The 23,090-nt window shown below is 38.2% G+C and overlaps 1 protein-coding gene across 2 annotated transcripts; it reads right to left on the bottom strand.

Moving 5' to 3' along the window:
- Positions 1-4,785: 4,785 nt before the first annotated feature.
- Positions 4,786-22,185, bottom strand: CLDN19 (claudin 19). Of its 2 annotated transcripts, none has more exons than XM_072425575.1 (5): positions 21,641-22,185; positions 13,642-13,806; positions 11,793-11,877; positions 11,262-11,463; positions 4,786-7,744 (listed from the first exon to the last, which is right to left on the bottom strand). In XM_072425575.1, exons 1-4 carry the CDS (start codon positions 21,861-21,863, stop codon positions 11,304-11,306), a joined length of 633 nt encoding a protein of 210 aa, XP_072281676.1. In that variant the 5' UTR covers positions 21,864-22,185; the 3' UTR covers positions 4,786-7,744; positions 11,262-11,303. The 2 variants fall into 2 exon arrangements, with proteins under 2 accessions (XP_072281676.1, XP_072281675.1); XM_072425574.1 differs by having other exon boundaries at positions 11,314-11,463.
- Between the last annotated feature and the right edge of the window lie 905 nt (positions 22,186-23,090).

Genomic DNA, 23,090 nt, shown 5'->3' with positions numbered 1-23,090 from the left:
CTGGATTTTGATGTTCACATATTCAGTATGAAAAGTGGCTCCTTTGTTCTGCTGCTAAAGTCTTTTCAGAGGGTTATTTGTTTCAGTGTAATCTAATTTACCATAGTGTCAAATATAAGTATTCTGTCATGATCCAGATAAGACAGTTGACTTCAGCTTAGTCTGGGAAAAGTTGCATTTCAACATTTTTTTATATGTCAAAAAATATGTCTTTAATTGGTGGTTGGAAGGATTATCTGATTCCCTGTTTTATAAATAGAGCCCCATGGGAGCTTCCCTATACGTAAGTTATTTTGGTAGTGTAGGATTGATATTTTTATACATCAGATGTTCATATTTGTTATTTTGGTGTCTAGTTACTATGATAATTATTATTCACGTACCGTTTCCCTGCCAAAGAAATGAAAGCCGGAGGAATCAGTTGAACTCCCCAAGCACATTATATAATTTACATTTTAGCTTCTGCTGCATTTAACTTCAGCTTAATTGGATAAAATAATCCTCTCCTAATACTGTCTGTCATAGATTGAGATGCAAATAAAGAATTACATGTACCATAATGAATTCCACAAAATGAAAAAATTCTAACTTAATGCTATCAGCACATTTTAACCTTTTATTTTATAACTGATATCACAGAGCTACGAATGACATACAAAAAGCTAAGAAACAAAAAACGAACTAAATAAAAACTAACTATTTGGATTTTGGATATTTCACTGGTACCCGTTTTACCAATACCACAATAATACCCGTGCACCAATGTAGAAGATTTGTGTAGGTGCACTGGGTCGTCATTCATTTTTAATGATACCCCAATGCATCATAATAATGCATAGCAATGCACTGCCAATTTAATTATTCCATTTTCATGAGTCCTCATCTTTTTAGTTCCCTAACACTCACTATTACAAGGAGAATTATTTCATATTACAGAAAATTCATAAGAAACAAATGTGACACACAATATGTATTCAGGAACAACCCAAACTAAATGGACATAATGGACAAGAATCAGAATTGGTAACTACGATGTTGGAGTATACAGGGCATATATAAACAAAGGGATTAAACTAGGGATTAAAATAATATTTTTTATTTTTCTTTAAATTTCCTAAAACATGCCTAGCATTATTTATGTCTCTAATGATTATCTATCTATCTGTCTATCTATCTATCTATCTATCTATCTATCTATCTATCTATCTATCAATCTATCTATTATCTATCAATCTATTTATTTCATACCCGGTCATTTTGTTTCCTTTCAAATCCCTGCCAAAATTTCCAAGACAAAAAGCATCAATAAAAAGGAGGGAAATCCAGGGGGTTTTAGTGGTTTTTAAGTCTAGAATGGACCTTAAATGACTCCAGAGGGTCACCAAAACTTTTCCAAAAACAAATCCTTATTGGCCTCAATCTTTTCAAATTTTTATACAGAAAGCAGAAAATGTTATAGTACAAGATTAATGCTCATGTATGCTTATTTAAAGGCATTTACAAAGAGCATTACATACAAAGGCCATTTAGGTTAAAGTGGTGTGTTAGTGCATGCGTATTATTGTGCATTGCATTGTGGCAGCCCAATAAAAGTGGATGTCCTATGCATCCCTATGCATCCCAACATGGTTAAAAAATCACAGCCAGTTTTCTAATGCAACATGTGTTACAAACATAAGAACACATTGAAGTAATGAACAGTAACGCACACATTACCACAACACAAAGCTAAATGGTGAATTTGAAAATTTCTTCGGAAATTGGTAATTTGGTGGCAACATCCATTTAGCTAAAATTTGTCTGCTTATCTTTGTTTTCAAATTGCATAGATTTTTGCATACTTGCACAGGCATATTTATTCTTTGGTAGATGATCAGACTTTTTGTATACCTTTTATGCTTATCTTATAGAGAGTTTTATCAAAAAAGTTCTAATCCAACCTTGTTCTATGTACGCTGGCTTGGGTTTTCCTATTTTTTCTGCCTATTGCTATTGGGTCAGTAGGTTAGGAGAACATTTAGGTCCTTGTTTAGACCATGTACCAAAAAAAGTTTGCTAAATTCTAATGTGAATATTCCAATTGTTGGTCGAAATTGACCATTCACTGTCCTTGGTTGGGTGAAGAAAGACATACAATTCTAGTCCAGATGAAAGTCCCTCTGATAACTTTTCTCTGGGCCCATCTTTGCACCAATATGTAGTTGGTAAAATAAAATAATCATAATGGAGTCCATATTTGTATTCTTGGTTGACAGAAAAGAACACGAACGATCATGGCAAGTGATTGATGATCATCTCATAGCTTGATGTGAAAAGAATCCTGGAAAATTGCTTAGTTAGTTAAGTTACCTCCACTTTTTCCTTACGGAGCTCATTGTCGCTACTCCACACAGGCAAGACGGCTGCAGACTAAATTATTTGACCTCTTGAAAGCTAAAGACCCGTAATAATAAACTTTGATTCCAAAAATGTGAAATTAGTAAAGAAGAACTAGACTAATCCGGCGAGGGTAGCAATGGGTCCCAAGTTACCTTTGAGTCCTGGACAATGTTGGTGGGGGTTCAGGGATTGGCAGCTGTAAGAGCTTATGCTTGCCGTACTGTTTTTTAAGATTTTCCAAGTCATGTCAGGTGTGACTTGCATTTTACAAAGCGATTTGTGCTTTAATTAGTATGGTAATGGGGTGGAAATTGTATGCTGAATTCTAGAGAACATGGCTGTTTACAGGGGGCGGCATGTGACATAGTGAGCTTCATGTATACAATTAAGGGGATAGGAAAAGTGTCCAAGCTGCTGATGAGAAGCAGATTTAAGCTGCTATTTTCCGGTGTTGGCTGGAAAGGTGTCTGAAAGGTCACTGAAGGTAAAGCCGCACACACACCTTGTATAATTGTGGTTCAAAATGAAGATCTTTGATGAATAAGCATTTGCACAAAACAACATGGAAGCCCCACAGTTCTTTATTTATGGCAACAGTGTGGTCTTGTAATTGTCTATCTTTGTCATTTGTAGTATATATAATGTGACCTCCGTAAGAAAGGACCTCCGTAAGTCCGTAAGAAAGGACAGAGGACAGTAACCCATATACAGTAACAGTAGCCCATATAACCGATTGATTCTCAAATCCACACTCTACCCAAAATGTTTATTTTGTTGTGCATGGAATTGATATAATCTTTGTCAGATTTCTGTTATCTGTATCCCCATTCATTTTAGACCCAGGAAACACAAGCAATTCCACTGTCAATCTGGTGCTTGACCCACCGGTTCTATTGATTTTGTGATCAGTAAGTGAATGGCCAGGAGCCAAAAACACAGCACAAAGGTCTTCTATATTTCCCTTCCATCCATTTTCTAAATTAAAAAGTGATTTAAATTTGGATTGAATGTGTTCGATCATTCAGACACAGGACTATTTCTATAATTTTACTTGTCCACTGGCTCCATATCCAATCAAGGATCAAAGAATTGTTGGCTGTTGAATAAATTTCTTTAGCAACAAAGTGAAAATCAGATTGCAGCTTAACATCGGCACATGGGTACTAGGCCTTCTTTCCTCTGAAAATGTGGCACAATTGTCATTGCTGACTTTGTGTTTAAAGCTAAACTTCAGCCAAACTTCTAATTACAAATTCAAAATATGCAGAAAAAAGGGGACATAATTGGCACATATATAAATCAAGTACACAAAAACATTTTATTTAGAAAAGATTAAAACACCAAGAAAAGATTATGCTATTTGTCTTAAGACGGCACAATCTGAACATCCATATTGCTCATAGATCAGACCATTCGGACCATAGTATATAAAATAATTTAACAGGTAACAGTATAGCATCTCACAACATTAAAGGGTGTCTCAACTCGTTTCACGGTCAATGCCGCTTCATCAGGATAATAACCGTTGAGAGATAATTACTTATAGTGTATATCATACATTACAGTATCTTGTCATCTTCATTCAAATATATATATAGGGCCTCAAAGCAAACCAAGAGCTCATGATGAGGGTAAGTGCAAACCAACAGGCGATAACAGAGAAGAATCCCTATATAGACGTAGATGAATTGCCACTTCAAAAATGAAGGAGATAGACCACAGGTCCCAGCTCTGATAGCTCCTGCCGTCAAACTTCAAACTTCTAATTACACCTACATTTTATTGGAGCTGTTTTACTGGTCTTTGCCAAAACTTTAAAGAAAATGAGGCTCTGATCACTCTATAACAGCCCGGGGCCTTGTTTTGGCAGATCTACTGTTATTATTTTTAATGCTATGCTATTCGTGGATTGATAGACTGTTTGGTCAGAGGTGCGATGTCTTTGTATGTTCTTCATGTTTTTCCATGTCTTTTCTCTGAGCACTCTAATTTTTCAAAATCATGCTGGCAGATTAATTGACTTTCCCCAAATTGTCCCCAGGCCAGTGTTTCTCATCATACGTTCAATGGAACCCTAGGGTCCATTCAGAGTTTGCTAGGGGTTGCTGGAGCAATGTGCATTGACACCAATGATCTTTTTGGCTATCCCATTGGCCACCATATTAATGTACTGTGAGCTGTGGATATAGCAATATAGCAGGGGTTCCCCAAGACCTGAAATTTCATTCAACAGTTTCCCCATGATAACACGGTTGAGAAAGGCTGCCTTATGTCTAGCAGTGCCATTTATCCATGTTTGGGACATTAGATTGTGAGCTAGCTCCTGTACAGCACCATGGAAGATGTCAGCATTGTATAAATGCAGAAATAAATCTACAACTTCAAATCAAAACACCACATTCCAAACACAAATGATTTATATGTTTTATTAAATGGAAAACATTATAGACACAGCAAAACATTTTAAATGCAAATTTCAAAGCAGGTTCAATATATACAACTTTTCATAAAAAAAAAAAACATTAAAGGAAAACTCACCCAAAAAGTTATATTTCAGTTTTGTACGAATACAGGCAAATTGAATTAGTCAGTCCAGATACTCAAACTTTGATCACATTAGATCAATGGTGTCCAGCTAGCCAACTAACATTTTTTTAAAGATAGTATTTTCTATGTTCCAGGTTTAATTTTTTTACTCCGGATGGAAGAAGGTGTCACATTCATTATGCAGGAGGTGAAATCTACTTCCAAATAATTTTCCATAAGATGCTGGGGAATGGCCCAACCAAAATTGAAATATCCTTTCAAGGTGAATATGGCCTTTAAGTTAACCTATTCAAAGCTCAGCATATGATAAAAGTATAAATAAGCCATGGTTACCTTACAGTGTAAAGATATCAGAACAATCAGCAGTTTCATGGATATAGACTGCTGAAGTCATCTGCCAATTAGGCCAACCATCCCTTTAAAGTACCAAATGGAACCGCTGGAAGGCAAGAATAGTCTAACCTTAGGAAGGACTTAAAAAAAAAGAAAGCATTAAGCTCAGCTGTTGCAGGATACACTCATACCTTCTGCTTTTTATGGATATGCTGATTGTTTTGCTAACCTCAAATTTCACAGGAGATAATCAATGCTTAAGAATTGTCTTTATCATATGCTCAGGGTAATATTTCCAGGTTTCTGACAGCGTTGCTTTAAGGTTAGAATGTTAATTTCTTAATGTTTGTTGGAGACACAAATCCCCCCAAAAAAGTCTGGTTATCCAACTACTTTAGGATAAAAGACTGCAAATTATACTAAATATGTTACCAAATATTGTAATATTTAAACTCCCCAACTATGAGATAAATGTTCATGTAATAAAATTACTGTATGGGCTAAATATATATCATATACAAACTGTGCTTTAAATGAATGATTTATGAAGATTCCTATACTTTGTTCAGCATTATTGCTCTTCTCTGCATTGCTTTTGGAATCTGTACTTTTCCATTGCTTCCCTGCACCAATGTACCCCCTCCCACCCCCAATATATATATACATTGTGTGACTAACAAAAAAGAAGAATATTCAGACAAGTCTGGTTCAGGGTATTGTTACAACTCTGGTGGTGGTTGTCAGTTTTGATGGATTTGATGGTCAGTTTACTCATATTATTTTTTTGATTTTACGTACTGGCTCTTTATATCACTTGGATCACTCATGGAACTTCAGGAATGGGACAATAGACCCAGCATCCCACCATGATCTTCATAATGTATAATAAAATAATGGAAAAATCCAACCGGGAGAATGGATGTCCCTCTGGAATAAATAAAGCCAATGGGTGATTCAACTGTCTGGTGTCTTCTCAAAACTGAAAGTCAATCCAAAGATATTCATATGGAATAGAGTTTTAAAATGTTTAAACCCCTGCAAAGTCTCCAATGGTGTCCCATCTCCCTTCTTGGACAGTTGTTATTGAAGATAGTATCCTCTTTGGAAAACTTCCCCTTCCTAATTCTTGCTCTGTTGACAAAAGAAAGTAAATCTTCCTAGTTAGGACACCAACAAGAAAAAAATCGACAGATTCTAACTACGACGTATTATCTTGGAAATCAGTTTTTTATATGTATTTTGGGAAGATTGATCCTTTAGACGCAATGATGCAAAACTTCAGATCTCATCCCTAAAGGTCTATGAGTGATAAGGAGCAGTTGTTGTGCTTAACGATCATTATAACTCGCATTAACATCTGTCAACAGCACAGGATTATTATTTTAGTAGTAAATGATTGCCGGTATTACAGTGTTAAATCAGTCAAATTAACATTTCTTCGACAAGGAATGACTTTTAAATTATACAGCAAAAAAATAACTATGTAATTGAAATGGTTCTTAGAGACAATCAAATTGAATTTGACAAACGATGTGTAGAAAAGTGGAGGCGTTGTTTGTAGCAACTAACCAGGGGACCAAAGAAACTTTCCAGGTCATGCCTACATAATATGGTCAAGTCTAACTCCTCCCGAAGTTATCTCAATGCATGGCTGGTAAGGGTTTGAAGGATCTAATCAGATCTAAACCTGAATGCATGACAATGAGTTAAGCACCATATATATCCCACACAATTGCCATGATTTTGTGTATGTGCAGTGTATATTGGCAGTGCCAGTTGTAGTCTCTACAAAGGTGAATGAGTAGGTTGGCAGTGCAGGAGCATGACCATACCAGGATGATTCGGAACAAGAACCTCCATGGCGGGACCATTAATGAAGGCTGCGGCCATGACAATGATGACAATGACGGCTGAAGATTTGGGTGATGGGCATTACATCTACTTTAATACGTGTCTAATAGAACTATAGTATGGCTCCATCTAACTGTCATGGCCATCAGAAACCCAAAGGATGTCCTAATGGAATTTTTATAGGATAGATTAAATATTGGAGAGCTTTATTAGGATTTTTTGCCAAAACAAGTTATTATTGCCTTGAGGTTGGAAAGATTCCAGCAGATACCTTCCTATATCTGAACTCAGCTTGGGTTACAGTTGGATCAAGCATCTGATTTGTTTCTATACACAACGCCTCCATTTCTATACACAACACCTCCACAAAACCGGTCCTTGGGAAGTCCACGGCTGGCTAGTTGGACATCATCTGGGTCCTTCAGTCCAAAAAAATGTCTGTTCCTTATTGTTATATCCTGTAGGCTAATCAGGTCCATCACAATGTTCCTCAAAAAAAAGGTATTTTTCTCGATGGTTGTCACTCCAGAATTCTTTCCAGAATCTTTACTGTCTTACTGACCAGTAACGTATCACTGACAGCTTCTGATATTAACTTGTCTCATCCTTTTTCTTTATAGGGATTTTTGTGGTTCTAGATAAAACAGGGATAATAAAATACAGCTCTGGGTTACATATCACAGTATTTTCATGTAGTTGTATTTTATAGTGTTGCAGACATTGAATTCCTTGTTCAGAACACTTTATAACAATTATGACAATTGCATGTTCACACTTATAATGGAGTTGTCCCGGCATGTGTGGGAGTATCATCCCAATCACCCTCTATTGATTTTATTTATATATTTTGGGAAATATATTGAAAAGCAAAGTGCTAGACTCCCAGCAACTCAAAACTAAGAACAGACTACAAATCATGGGGCCCACAGCAAAACTTTGATGGCCAACCCCCTACATCTTTCCACAATGGTGTCCCCATGACCGGAGGTCATATAACACGTGCAGCCACCATGATTCCTTTCTTCCACCCAATTTAACAAGTACACCCACCATAAAACTATGAAAGTGACAACAGGTGGTTGCATGCAAAATAAAGATTCTGGAGGAGGCAATATACTAAAATCCACTGCTAATATACTCTATATGGGGGATTGCCATTGGAGCAGCAGCTACCGAAGGGCTCCCCTTTAAGGAACGTTAAGGAACTGGGACCTCTGCCCTGGGCCCCTATAGCTACAGGGATAGCTACTTCTTTTCTTATCTCTTCTAAAATGCAATATAAATGACAGCTGAAATCTGATTGGACACTTATTCAGTTTCACCCAATGCTATTGTAAAAAAAATTGTGCATGGCTAATAAACTCCTAGAGCTCATTGCACCATCACTAGTTATAAGTTGCTATACATCATTTTTCTCCATTTTGCACTAATTTGTCACATCGTAAAAAACTGATAATTATTAGGTTAAATTATTTTACCAACTATTTATTAGTTATTAATCCCTTGCTTCATTTTCTGATTATTATTAATATATTTATATATATATATATATATATATATATATAAGGTCAGCAATACAAGTCCCCATATCCCCTGTATTAATAGATTCCACTAAACAGCATTCTGGAAGTGGATGAGTTAAAACTAGTCTGGGGAAGTTCTCTTGGAAGGTTTAGATGAGAACTCACACAACACCTGAGCTAAGTACAGGTATGAAACAACCAGACCAACTTCAATACTGCTACAAATGTGAGTGTGATTTATATGTCTAAAGCTGGCTTCATTTTCCATCCTTGTTTTTTATGCACTGTTATTCTATAGAGTATCATTAAATTACTTGTGTGGTTAATTTGCTTTAATTACAGTTATCCTTTAGCACTTCAGATATTGTGATTAATGCTGTGTGCATTGCTTTAACGCAGCCCTTCAATTTTTATTGGGTCACCCTGGTCTGTTTTAGAGCACCTCTGTCTCTTTGTTTATGTGGCATGTATTTGAAACATTTGGGGTGGACTGTTGAGACAAAATGGAAATGCACATGGTGTGTGTATATAGGTGTACATGCAGTTTATAGCCTATAGTTGGTTTAAGATATTATTTGATAAGACATAAAAAAACTTAGATGTCTACTTTATATACAAGAGGCCATCAAAATGTTATTAGAATGACAATGTGTTGTTTAATTCGATCCAAAAGCGGCAGTTGGGAACCAATCTGTGTATGCATCTGCTAGCAGTTGTGGTGAGGTTGCAGCACAGTTCCTGGAAGCAACATGTTGCTTCTGGCAATGCATTTTCTTTTCCTCCTTGCAAAGGCTAGGGCAATGCATGCATTTGTGCTGACTTGCAGTGAGGTTTGTTATGTGCCCTGGAGTAGCTAACTGTACGGTTTTAGACTGTAATTCTGCAAGAGCCCTAAATCTCCCCTTCATTGTGCCCCAGCGGAAAGGGGCTCATACATCAACTGCAGCCACCATGCTCCTACCCCACAGTTCAGCCACCATGACCATAGCCAACATGCTACTAGCATTAATTTTAGGGAGTATTCCCCCAGCTACCATGGCACTAGCATTAATTTTAGGGAGTATTCCCCCAGCTACCAGTGCACTAGCATTTATTTTAGGGAATATTCCCCCAGCTACCATGGCACTAGCATTTATTTTAGGGAGTATTCCCCCAGCTACCATGGCACTAGCGTTTATTTTAGGGAGTATTCCCCCAGCTACCATGGCACTAGTCTTTATTTTTTTTTTTTTATCTTAGGGAGTAGTAGACCTTTAACCAGGGTCCTCTGTATAGGCAAATGTAGGGGTCACTCCTTTGTTTGTGAATGATGTCTGTTTGTTACACTTGGAAGCACTGAAAATTTGTTACTATATTAGCAAGGCCTTTTGTGTTTTGTTTTTTTTCAAAGTTTTATGTAAAGCCAACGTATTTTAATATGATAGGAAGCGCTAAAACCTGTTGATTTATTTTAGCTGCATGTCTTTACAGGGAGATTTTTTTTCACCTCTACTCTAAAGATACAACTGGAAGTGAGATGAAAAATCTCCAAAGTAAAAGTAATCTAGTTTTTGCCCAGTTGTCATTAGAACAGATTTTGGCACAAAGTATTGTAGCCTTAAAGTGGAGCTAAACTGAAATTTGAAAAGTATTTGTTACAAGGAACATCTAGAAATGGTAGTTGTGCCCACTGGAAAATGGCAGCATGTTTCCTGGTATGTGAATGTGCCTAGGCATTCCTGTTCTGCAACCCTTTAACTTTATATCTATGTGCGGCATGTAAGGCACTGGTATCTCTGGAGACCGGGAACAATATTTGGTGATATAACTATTGTGCTGCTCACTGTTCTCCTTGCTGGAGGCTTTGACATGAGGAAGTAGTGTTTTGCATGTACCAAGATGGCCACATCTATACAAAGACACAATGCAGAACAAGTCATGGTATGTCATTAATAGAGAAATATCATCTGCAGGAGACAATATAAATGACTGGCCTTTTGCCTTCTGCTTGTTTTTTTTCTGGACATAGGTTTCCTGGAGTTCAGTTACTCTTTTTGGGTTCTTTTATACCTGCAGTGTGAATCTGTGCAATTGGCAGCTGCCAGGTACACGGCAAACCACGCTGTGAGTTACCAGATATATGTGTGGCCAGATTTAGACAACAGCATGGTCAAAAGCAAGATGTCGCTTTTGGGGTAACGTGCTACAATCTGCCACAGCCACTTGCAAAAAAATTGGTTTCTAACTTTTCCCATTTACTTGAACGGTATTTCAGAACACAGGTCTGGTGATGCCCTTCGTCTTCATACTATAATTTATTCTGCCTTCTAGCACTTGCCATTTAAAGCATGGTTTAGAGTAATTTTTACAATGCATTTTGCCACTTTAAAATAAAGCAGCTACAACTAGATATTGTTTGGGAATGATGCAAGAAACATTAAACATATTTGTTATCTTTGTGTCACAGTTACCCATACAGTTATGGTACACCCATGTTAGTAACAAACTATTCTTCTGCTTTGACCTAAAGTAATAAATTGATTGATTTGTTATCATTATGTTTATTTACAAATTAATAGAAAATAACAAAATAGGAAATACTGTATTAGGTAGACATAAAAACAGGTTGCAGAGTTTAGATGAGGACACCTGGGGATGTTGCTGGTTAGGAGGGTTGGGATGGGCTGGGAGTTAGACGTACTCTCTGGTAGTAGCTGACGGCTGTGACTGTCGGTAGTATTGCTGGCCTCGGGTGTCTAGGTTGGGACATGAACAGCACAGAAAGGATCCGCCAAGCATGGTGAGGCTGGAGGCGGCCCAACCAACGAATAATGCCGATCCAAACTCGTACCTAAAACACAGGAAACCATTAAACATTCCTAGGTGAAATCCAAAATTCAAATCCATTACATCCTTTCTTGGGTTTCAGTCCATTCAATCATCAACACTCGGCTATACATATGGGTATGTAGGTTTCTTATCTCTTTATTTTATATATTTCTTTTAAACACAAAATGCCAATTACATAGTTGGAAACTATTACAGGGAGGTCTTAGTGCTGACATATCCACGACATATAAAAAGTCAAGGGATGACTCCACCCAATGGGTGTCAACTATACCTAAAATTTTGTCTTTGGATGGACCGACTCTTTTAAAACCGATAACAGTTTCCACTTACCGAGCATTGACTGGTGTATTTGGGTTGAAAAAGTCATGAGAAACTTGTGTGGCATACCACGAAACGGCAATTAATGTAAGGAGACCTAAAGGATAAGGGGAAAGAGGGGAGCACACATCATATATAATGATATTCCATTTCAAATGTATTTAATCTATACACATATGGTAAAAGGATCAGATTTGTCTAAGGCAAGCAGAATCTTGAGTTGGAGACCTAAGATCCTATTTTATTAATATCAATTTTTGTAAATCTTCACATCTTGAAAAATATGGTAGTTATGGTAGTTGTATGATGTGTTCAGTAGCCAGTTAACTACCAGTATGTTCTTGGTTTTTGGAAGATGCCAAACTTCACCACACTTAATACACATAAACTCTGATGCAGATGGTTTACTTGGTTGGACTTTTTTTTCCAGGAATCTGTGGTCACTTTTAGGCCACTGTACTATTTACTAAATGTTATGCATAATTTGAGACTTATAAGGACACAGATTTGGTTGTGATACCCTTTTACAAATCTCATAATGCTCAGAGAATCCTGTGTGGTGGTATGCATCCTATATTGCATTAATATTTGTAATACAAACATAATATAATATCTATATAGTCATATAGATACTCAAAATGTTGAAGATAACTTGTGAAGCTCCAACAAAAAGCATTTAAAAGAAGAATTTAAATATTTGTATTATTGTGGCAGGTTAAAGAACTTCTCCACAGTAGGTTTCCTCTTTAGCCAAAAGAAAATGGTGGCATAGTCCCTAGGATACCACTTTGGGTGGACGCCATTACGTTAGGCCAACCTACTAAGACTGTTATGACATGGTGTTGGCCAAAGGTCTATCCTTGTCAAACCTCTTTGCATCAAACACTGAACCTTCCAGTTCAGAGTTGCCAAATTTGGCCCGCAACGTCCTTTTTTTTGGCCTCCCAAGGAATCCTAAATATGAACTGCAGCTGGCCCGCCACTGCATTGAAATAGCATTGAAATTGCTACTACAATTCCTGGCATCATTCGCGTCTATAGACCAGTGGGCTCTCTGCCTTTGTGTGGCCCCGCATTGGACTATTTTTGTTAGACGCAAGTAATGCCAGGAATTGCAGTAGCAGTGCTATTTCAATGAAGGGGGAGTTCCAGCAGCGGGCCACTCGTAAGATTTAGCCCCGCATTTGCTGCGTCTGGCATTTCCAGCATTCCCCCCTCCGCTACCTGTGGGAGGTGCCAGGAGGCTTTTGGAGTTACAGGTTTTAGCGCAGGGGGATTTTTTAAGCATCTTCAATTTTTTCAATAAATTTCAAGGTTGGTCCGTGACTTTGTCTAAGTTTTGAATTTTGTCCCACTGTAAATTTGAGTTTGACACCCCTGTTCTAGTTGATTTTGATTTTCTGGAGCCACCACAAAGCCCTCTTTATGTCAACAGAGACCCATACAACTTGTACTTTTTCAGAAAGTGTTTGCACCACTTACGCCCTAAGCACATGCAATGTGGCTGTCTTTGGTTTGTCAACCAAGGAGACACTCAGTCCTCCTATCTCTCTTTGGCTTTAGCGGACCCAAAAAAGCCTGCATGTACAACCCCAAATTAGTCCCAGAAAGTCTCTCATGATCCATCTCGCTCAGAGAGAGATGTTCTGGCAAACCTATAGTAAGACCTTTCCTGGTCTCCTAATGCTAGTTATTTGGCCATCATGCAGATCCAATGGTTTCAGCACTTCAAACGACATCACTCGGACTCTCCTGCAAACTAGGTCTATTTCTCAGTGTATTGATACCAAAAACAGTCATAAAGCTAGCAATTTTAGGAGATCATTTTTTTTTCAGTACAACTTTTTTTTCGTTACATTACCTGCCAAAACGAACAGGGCTCCTCCAGATACTGCAATTCTGTCCTTCACAATGGGGTTATTGTCACCCACTTTGGTACATTTCATTCCCACAACACTGATGATTATTCCGATGAAGCCCAGGAGCATTGCAACTATCATCAGAGCCCGGATTGTCTGGATATGAACTGAAGAGAAAACATAGACGGTAATAAATAATAAAATAGAAAATATGTGAGCTGTCAGAAAGCTTTGTTTTTTTGTGCAAGGCACTTGGCTAATCTTAGGATCAGTAATTGTATATTTTCAGAATGAAGGGCAACACTGCCTTTTCAAATGACAGTGGTCACCAGATGGAAGTAAGTATCTGATTCCCAGCCCAAATACTGTGACTTCTATTGGTCATGGCACCCTATGCTTTGGCGCATGCTTTTCAGATGGTTGAGCATGTGTTCTGTAGAAGCCATGATTTCAATACGATACAGCTGACCATGTTCTCCTAGTGCTGCAAGAGTTGTATGCACGTTTAGCATTATACTTGACTTGTTCCTCGCTACCCAGCAGCCGATGCTGCCCTCTGCATCCTCCCTACAATGGAAACCATTTGGAGACTGTTTCTAATTAAAACGAAAAAAAATCCCAATGGTGCCTCTAAGACTGTGGGTCTTTCCTTTGATGCCAGAGTTTAGCAGCCCTCCTACTCATAACAAACATTATTACATGTTACTTACAGAATGAAAGAACTCTAATATGGTTCCTCATATCTAATGTCACATGCTACCATTACCCGGGTCCTGTGAATTTTACGCGATATCGCCTCCAGACAAAAAATCTCAAGAATTTGCCCATTTTTCTATGCAGGATATAATTAAATTGCAGATAATTATGTGCCCCTTGTCAACATCACAGCAGAGTATTATACTGGAGAACGGTTTGTGCTTTTCCCTTACTGGAGGAAATACATTCTTCTGTCTCACATGTGAAATAATCTCTTTGTGTTTCTTAATTCCTCCCTCTGTGCTGCTTGAACTTTCATGGAGGAATTTTAATTTTAAAGCAAATGCCAAAACAGATCTGAGACCTGGTGAACCTGATAAGGAGAGGGGGACTCTGGTGCAGGGTCTAGGGATTGACATGAAACACATTGTGCGGTATGGAAATGTCATTACCTAATATTACAGGATTTGTCTATAGAAGTTTTATTGTTGGTGGGTTAATTAGATTTTACATGGGATATTTTTTTTCATAAACAGAGGATTGGGAATGGGGGAAATGCTTTAGTACTAAATTCCTTTAAAAAGGAGCATTTCTATTGCCAAGTGAATCAGATCATCTCCAAAATGGCAGATCTGGTGAGATTTTCCAGCATGCAGTGGTTAGTATCTAAAAAAAGGCGGCTTAATGACAATTTGTGAAAGTCGTGGGTGGCCAAGGCTCGCTGACGTGTATGGTGGAAGGAAGGCTAGCCTTAGGCTACATACACACGTGCAATAATTGTTGTTAGGAAGTGAACGACCAACGACAAATCAGTGATTGTAACGATTATTTTGAACATTCGTATAGTGCACGATTCTGTACAGGTTGTAACAATATGATCGTTCAAATATAATCCACCAATATTGAACACACACTAAATACGATCGTTTGAACAATGCAGGAAGTGACCTGTACCGGAGAAAGTGTACCGCTGAACAATCAACGATCACTGAACGACTGTACGTACAATAGATAGTGAATGGTTGTCACCTAAACGGATCGGCCAGGACAGTCGTTCATTTCCACCGACATTCCTCGTTCATCGGTGTTGTTGGCCTGTCGTGCACTTTTTTGTTAACGATTATCGAACGATTGGTGGGTTATGGTTTGTTTCCAATGACAATCATTACATGTGTGTACATAGCCTTTCTTTTCTGATCCTGGAGTAGCTTTATCAAGGTGACTATTGTACAGCAAACAATGCCATACTCCCATGGGCTGGGGGAACCCAAAACATATCCCTTCAATTGCTGATTTATCCCCTTCAGGTCTCTTTAGCACATTGTGCTACACTACCTACTTTGATGTGTTCGTTCTCAACCAGGGAATTCTGACAGCCACAGAAATTACAGGTCACTTGGGAAACTTTATATCAAAACAACTAACTAATATATATATATATATATATATATATATATATATATATATATATATATATATATATATATATATATAAACTTTCATGAGCTGGAACATCTCATTTGTCTCCCCCAGCTCCATATACAAGTATTGACAATAAAATGGGTTTTACTGCTAAGTATATTTTCAAGCAACATACATAATTTACTCATTAAAGATATAGTAAAAGGTTTAGTTTAGAAACGGAAGATACACAGGAGTAAGTAGCCCTGCCTACCCACCATGGCTGGAGAAAGAACCAACACTTCTATGGCAGGAGAAGAATAAAACTCATTCCCTTAAACCTCAAAACAAAAATCTATTACAGGTTATTAGTACTTGGATATGGTGGCTGCATTAGTTACTTTTTTTTTACAGAATGTGAAATATGTGAAACAGTTTTCTGTCTTCTGTAAACTGCTAATACTATCAATTATTCATATAGCAGAGATTGACAGGACAGGAGATTAGTTATTTGAAAAATTACCAGGTGAAAGTATAGGAAACATAGAATAAAAAAGAATACAGCCACCACATCTAATATGCTGCAATGTATAGAACTTTTGTTTTTGGGTTTACATGTGTTTTAAAAATCAGTCAATAGACCAAAGCCCAATCACTTAAGAGTGAGGATAGCAGGGGGTTCCAATACATAAATGGGTGGTGGATAAGTATATGGCAGGTGTGTGCTTTTTACCCTTTGCACTTTGCTTTGAATTGGCAGGTCCATTTTCAGACTCTGGCTAAGGGCCCTACAAATGACAAATCGTTAGGCGGGCACTGGATCAGATGTCTCAGTCTAGCTATATGCATCATTCATCTGTATATGCGTTTACTTCTGTGTACTGAAGACATGGACTAAGGCTACGTACACGTCAGATAATTCTGGTCCAATAATAGGTTTAGGGCTGTTATTGGATGAGAATCTGGTGTGTGTACAGCACTTGTCATCCATCGTCCCAACGACCGTCCTGGCGAATTCACGAACGAGGGACGATCATAATGAAAGTTTTTGGAAAGGACTGTGAAAGTACCCTTTCAACAACAATTATTGCACGTGTGTACATAGCCTAAGGCAATGGCACTAGATCATGAGAAAGGTTAAAGACAATGGTAGGCTACTAGAAGGATAAGTACATCACTTCTACAATTACAGAGATTATTCTGCTTCATGGCAGAAAAAAAAGTCTTCTCAACCCCCACCTACACAGATGATAAATGTATATGCTTGATGAAGACTTCTAGGTGGGAAAGGTTTTTTTTTTTTTTTTTTTTTTTTTTGCAATCTCCTCACAATCTAAAATCATGACATGGAAACCTTTGTAGCCTATCAGCTTTTCTTAGTACAATCCTATATTTCCACTTGTTCTGTATACTGCATTGTATGTTGCTTTATTAGGTAATTTTCCATGAAATAGACTCTCTGGTGCTGTTCGGTCACTGACCTTCATAAATTTATATTTAGGTGGGGACCAATCTGCCCTTGGCATTCGGATGCATTTCCTTTCTAACATTACACAATGCTTTCCATTTTTCATGTGTGTGAAGTGCCTGAAAGAATTAATAGCGGAATAATGTTATAATGGTTTGCCAACTTAAATGTTGTTATTGTAATATTACTCTTGAGGGATATGGCGCAGACCACTGTGTGCTAAAGATAAGGCTACGGGACAAATACTGGGAGACAAAATCTAACAAATCTTTGTGCTTGTGTTTAGATAGATGCCCATGATAGAGAGTAAGGCTTCATACGCATACTAGATGATTGTCGTCTGAGACGAATGGTGTTGGTGGTCTGGGGTGAAAATCTAGAACATGTACAGCAGTTCCCTAATGCCAAGTTAGGTTGATGAACCACCAACTGGGGATAACTTCTGTACTTTCCTATAGAGAACACAGCAGGGTGCTGCTCACTCGTCCTCCCCTCTCCATAGAAGAGAATAATGCTGCATGTACAGGGCTTGTTCGTTCTATGGCCACTGGAAATGATCCCAAAATATTGTTTCCAGTGACAAAAACCTGACGTCTGTTTGATGTCTTTACACGGCTTCAGTTAAAGCGTACCTAAACTCAGAATTTTCCCGGTGCATGACGTAGGTATCCCAGGAGGCTCTGCGCTCCCATTCATTCTTAATGGCCTAGAAGATAGAGAATTAAGGGGGTGGTGCTGCACCCTTTTTTACTGTGAAAAAAAAAAAAAAGCATCCCGGGCATGCGCAGAAGGAGCCCTTTCATCAATAGGGAAAAAAAATTGCCGATCTCACGCATGCACAGTGAGATTGGCATGTTTTTTTTCCCAATCTACGTCACCCAATTTCGCGCCTGCGAAGTGCTAGATTAGGTTTTGCTAATTTTGAGTTTACTTCTGCTTCAAGTAAAGTAGAGTGGTAGAGTAAAAGAAGATCAAAGGCTTTAACATGGATCCTAAACTATAGGTTTTGTCATTGGAACCTCTGGAAATCGGTTCCAAAGCATCACTTAATTCATATACACATAAGGTTTATGCTGGGGTTGGTGAAGGCATGGAAGCCTGGATCTTATTGAAGGAAAACAAGAATTTGTCAAGATATTCTAATATATCCAATTGCCATACTTCTCTGCCAATGAATCCAGACCAGTGGTATCTGCATTGGGTGGGCTTCACAGTATTCTACTATTAGTAGGTGATGTCTAAAGGATTCTTAGAGTTCTTGTAGAAATTAATTCCCAACAGTTTTTTATCTGAAATCCAAAGCTGTACCTTTTTATGTCCTATTATTTTAGGAGAAAAACGTCTTCAGCCCAGCCTAATCAATCTGTTGTGCCAAGACTAATATGATGTCTAAATACAGCCAGGCTGCAACCATACCCATAGCACCATAATAAAGATTCCACTTTGTCCTGAATATATGAAATGGATCATTACTTGGAATCTCTGACATATAACCAGCATGTTATTATTTGTGCCAAAAACATAAATTCACTTTTTTGGCCAACTGCAGATCCTATTCTTGTCTGCTAAGAGACCATTATTTGTAGTTTGCATTGACTCTGTTGGACAATTGCCAGACTCTTACTTTTTATTTTTTGATTCAATCTGGTCTACATTGGCACCCACAACTTTTCCTTATAGGTGGTAGATTTTTTTTTTGCTTTCCTTTAGTTATTTAACTGTGTTAGATCAGAAGCAGCTAGCAGAAAAGCAGAGTTGGTAATAACGAACCAATGACCCATAATAATAATAATGTCAATAATTTTTACTAGATTCCAATAACAAGCTACAATGGTGCTACAAATGTCACAAATTAATGTATTAAACGATTGCAAACTAAAGGCCACTTAGCCATACTAGGGCAAATATACAAGAATGATCACTCTCCACTTTCTCTTATACTTTTGGACTTCTAAACATAAACCTGCTATGCCCGCTATTACCTCTTTACTATCCATTATTGGCCCCTTCTGTGCATTTTTCTTGTTTAGTGTTCATCTGTTACAGGGGCCCTGACTTCCTTTGTATTTGCATTCATGGCTAATTTCCATCAACAACCTTCCCCCATCCAATAAAATTGCCTTAAAAGTGACCCTGTCAGTAAAGGTTTACTAACACTAAGGCTGTGATTTGCATTGCAGTGACCGCTTTCATTTATTTTGGTGGTTACCCTTGCATTAAAGGATAGATGGGGCTCAAGAACAGGGACGCCTGCACTGCAAGGCAAAACACAGCCTGTACAAAAAACAAAAAAATAAAAATGATGCACTCCTCTGGTTGCAGTTTTCTGATATCATCCCACCCCTGCAGTCCTGCATTGTACAGGATGACGCAGAGAGCCCGCCCAAAATTGCGGCTGCTGGGCATCAGGGAAAGTCAAACCCCAGCAATGAAGTGATATTAAATCAGAAATGGCAAACAAATACTTTTAAATATAAACAAATGAATATTAAAAGCTATATAAAACTTGCCCTGTAAAAACACAAACAGATTGCCTTCAAAATCGACAAGGCAATTACAATCTTTGTCCATCCAAAGCTATTTTTCTTTGTTACAGATCAAGCAGGTTGGTTCAGAACCTCCGCAAGGTTTTTACTGCAATTGAGCTCCACTGAATGACACAAGAAAGGAAGAATCTCCAACAAAAAGAAACAAATTCTTTTTTTCATAGAGTAGATTTTTACTCCTGTCTGCTTGCAATTGTTTCCTTATTCTTCACTTCCTTTCTCTGATGAACCAGGACAGGAAGTATAAATCTCTCCAATGGATTCCTGAGTTGTAGTAATTACTCCCCCCCTTATCCAAAACTAGAAAATGGAGATTTTGACTTAACATACACTTTGTAGCAATGTTTTCTAGTCCTTTATGACATTACTTGTTCACAAGCGTTCAAAGAAAGTGCTATGAAGGTAGAACAAGAAAGCATTGAGCACAGAGAGCCCTGGGTGTTGTTGTTAATCAACTTCAAATTCCGCTACCTTAACGCTGATCTCTGGCCTTCACTTTAATCTTGCACAGTTATACAGGTTCCTTTTCCTGCACACTATGAGCTTTCCTGCACACTGATGTGCTATAGAAACTGCAGCAAGTCAGAGCCCATCTCATTTTCTGGCTGGAAGATGTCTAGCATTCTCTGACTATCCCTGGTCCACCCTTTCAGTCATTGGATTTATAACTTTCAATCAGGAAGGCTTAGCATAATATGTAGTTGTACCCTAAAGCATTCTGCATACAAACACAGACTACCTAGGGACTCTCACTTTTCCAAAGTGACATATTGATAATATTTGTCCAGAGCCCACTGCTTGCTTAGGGCAGGGTGCTATATTGTTTGCAAGGCTCTGCCTGGCCAACCACCAACCATAATCTGTCTTGGTTGCTTTGAAAAGCACAGAAAGCACAGAGAACCAATGAAAATGTCACTTGATTCAACATTATTCTAAATGGTATGAAAAAGTTTTACATGTAAGTATATATATATATATATATATATATATATATATATATTATATTCACCATCTATCATTCTCTGGTCCTTGGACACGTGCAATACCTAACAAACTTCCTAATACAAACAAATAGAAAAACTTGGTTATTTTTTGGTTACCTCTGATATTCACATTGAGGTTGGCTTAGGACTCATCCTCAACTGGGTTTATTAACAAAAACAAATCTATTTTCTTGTTTTATGCAAAGAAATATATTGTAGCAAGGCAGAGACACAATGACCAATTTAGAAATTGTCTTTTGTTGGTTTGGATTTTGCATTTAATCAACATTCACTGACAGGTTGCTTTAAGCGTTACAAGATGTCAATGTATGGGGATTCACTTAATGGAAACACTTACGGTACATGTTCCAAAACACTGCATATGCCTGCTACCAATAATCTGCTTGCAGTCAAACAATGGATACTTTTGGGGAAAAAAGATTCCATTGGGATGTTTTTGAGATTTGTAGCCATTTTTTGACTGCAGCATATTGACATCTTGCATTTCCAATATGCTACAATTGTTGAAGTGCTTTCCATTTCATCATTGCTCATGAAAGCACCCCGTGCACCATTCAGTTGAAATGCATGAAACAGTTGGAATCGGAGCTGAAAATTGCCAGTAATTTTTGACCAAATCCAAAAAGTTAATGGAAAGTTGGTCCAACCACAAAGACCAAATCCTTTATTAAACTGGACCCATACTGATGGAACCTGCCATTGCTGAACTCATTCTAAAGAATGCTAATTGCCTAGATGTAGGCAGGGAATCAGAACACCAACCAGGTCGGAAATGGCGGTTTACATAATCTCTCAGTATGAGTCCTCCTAAAAGAAAACATAAATGGTCCATGAGGACCAGTTTGGCAAACTTTGGATTACAGAATTATCCTTATTTTTTACATACCCTCCAGTGACAGCAGGGAGTCAAAGACTTTACATTGCACCTGGCCAGTGCTCTGCGAGGCACAGGACATCCACAGACCCTCATACAGTCCCACTGCTGTAATAATGGCATCTCCGGCATACGACGACTGCTTCCACTGAGGCAGCGCTGTGGTGGAGATAATCCCTATCCATCCTCCAAGAGCCAAAAAATAGCCAAGGAGCTGAATTCCTGAATTGGCCATAGTGTCCCAGTTTAAGAATAAAAAAAAAAAGTTTTTAGTCTTTGTTATCAAAGTATCCGGTAAATCTTCAGGTGGTGGTCCTGTCCCAGGTTGGTCCTCTCCACCTGTCGCTCTGTCCCAATAAACTGGTGGAGTCACCAGGATGTGCTGCAGCTTAGCACCAGGGCATGGAGATGTTCTCCAAAGCAGAGATGTGAAGAGGACAGTGAGGTGTGGAGAACTTCATGGTTACACTGAGCCTGTAGGACACCCAGGGGACAAAGTGGCAATAAATGAGGAGAAAAAATGACAGGCAGTAATGTGTGTATGTGTGAGCAGTGTGGGGAATGCCAGGGGGCAGGTCTTTGGGATTAACGAAATTCAGAGGAACACCCACAGAGGAAAAGGGACATGGAATTTACAATTAACCCAGTATGTACTAGTGAGCACATTACTACTCCCTTGTTCTACTATGCCCGCATGAAGTTGGGATTTCATAGTTGTATGATAGCCTACTATTCACATATGTGTAGTTTGTATGTACTACCAAACACAAATATGTAAGGTATTACAGCTTACCGGTCATTTGGTGTGGTGGCTGCATTTATTTTTTCTATTTCAAGCTGTTTTTTCTTTATTTTCTCCTAATCGTACTTTTTAGTTGTGGAATGATAACATTTTTTGGCATAACTTTATCAGAACAGAACAGAATAGGGCTACATGACTTTCTGCTATTATCCATAACATATGGAAAAGGGGCTCTGTAGCACTCATGACAATGTAATTATAAGGGTCCCATAAACCTGTGCGGGTGGTGGCTCCTGGTCACACCGCAAATTGCTGTTACACGCATCCATGGCACAATTCTTTAAAGAATAACTATATGGCCAAAAGCAAAATGCAGGTTTGGGAATTGAATTTGCAGCAGCCATATGGGAAAAGAAAAAAAAATGAAAAGATTCCCACCCTCCTCCTTTTTACCTAATTGGGAGAGGTTTGGACCCTGGTTGACCCAGCGGAAGAACACGGCGGCTCACCTTGGCACTGAAATGATTCTTAACTGTCAGCATTTGCAGTGTGCAAAACTTTTCTGAAAGTTTTTTTGCACTTCTCAGATCCAACATGACCCAGGTTGTTTGACCCCAACCCGCAATTTCCTCAACACAAACACTTTAATATGGTCAAGATTGGCCTTTTGTTAACAACAATTTACACTAAACTTTTCCATAAAGCATACTATAAAACTGT

This window comes from Pyxicephalus adspersus, chromosome 11 (genome assembly GCF_032062135.1).
Source record: "Pyxicephalus adspersus chromosome 11, UCB_Pads_2.0, whole genome shotgun sequence".
Lineage (NCBI taxonomy): Eukaryota > Metazoa > Chordata > Amphibia > Anura > Pyxicephalidae > Pyxicephalus > Pyxicephalus adspersus.
This window is presented reverse-complemented; position numbering and strand designations above follow the sequence as displayed.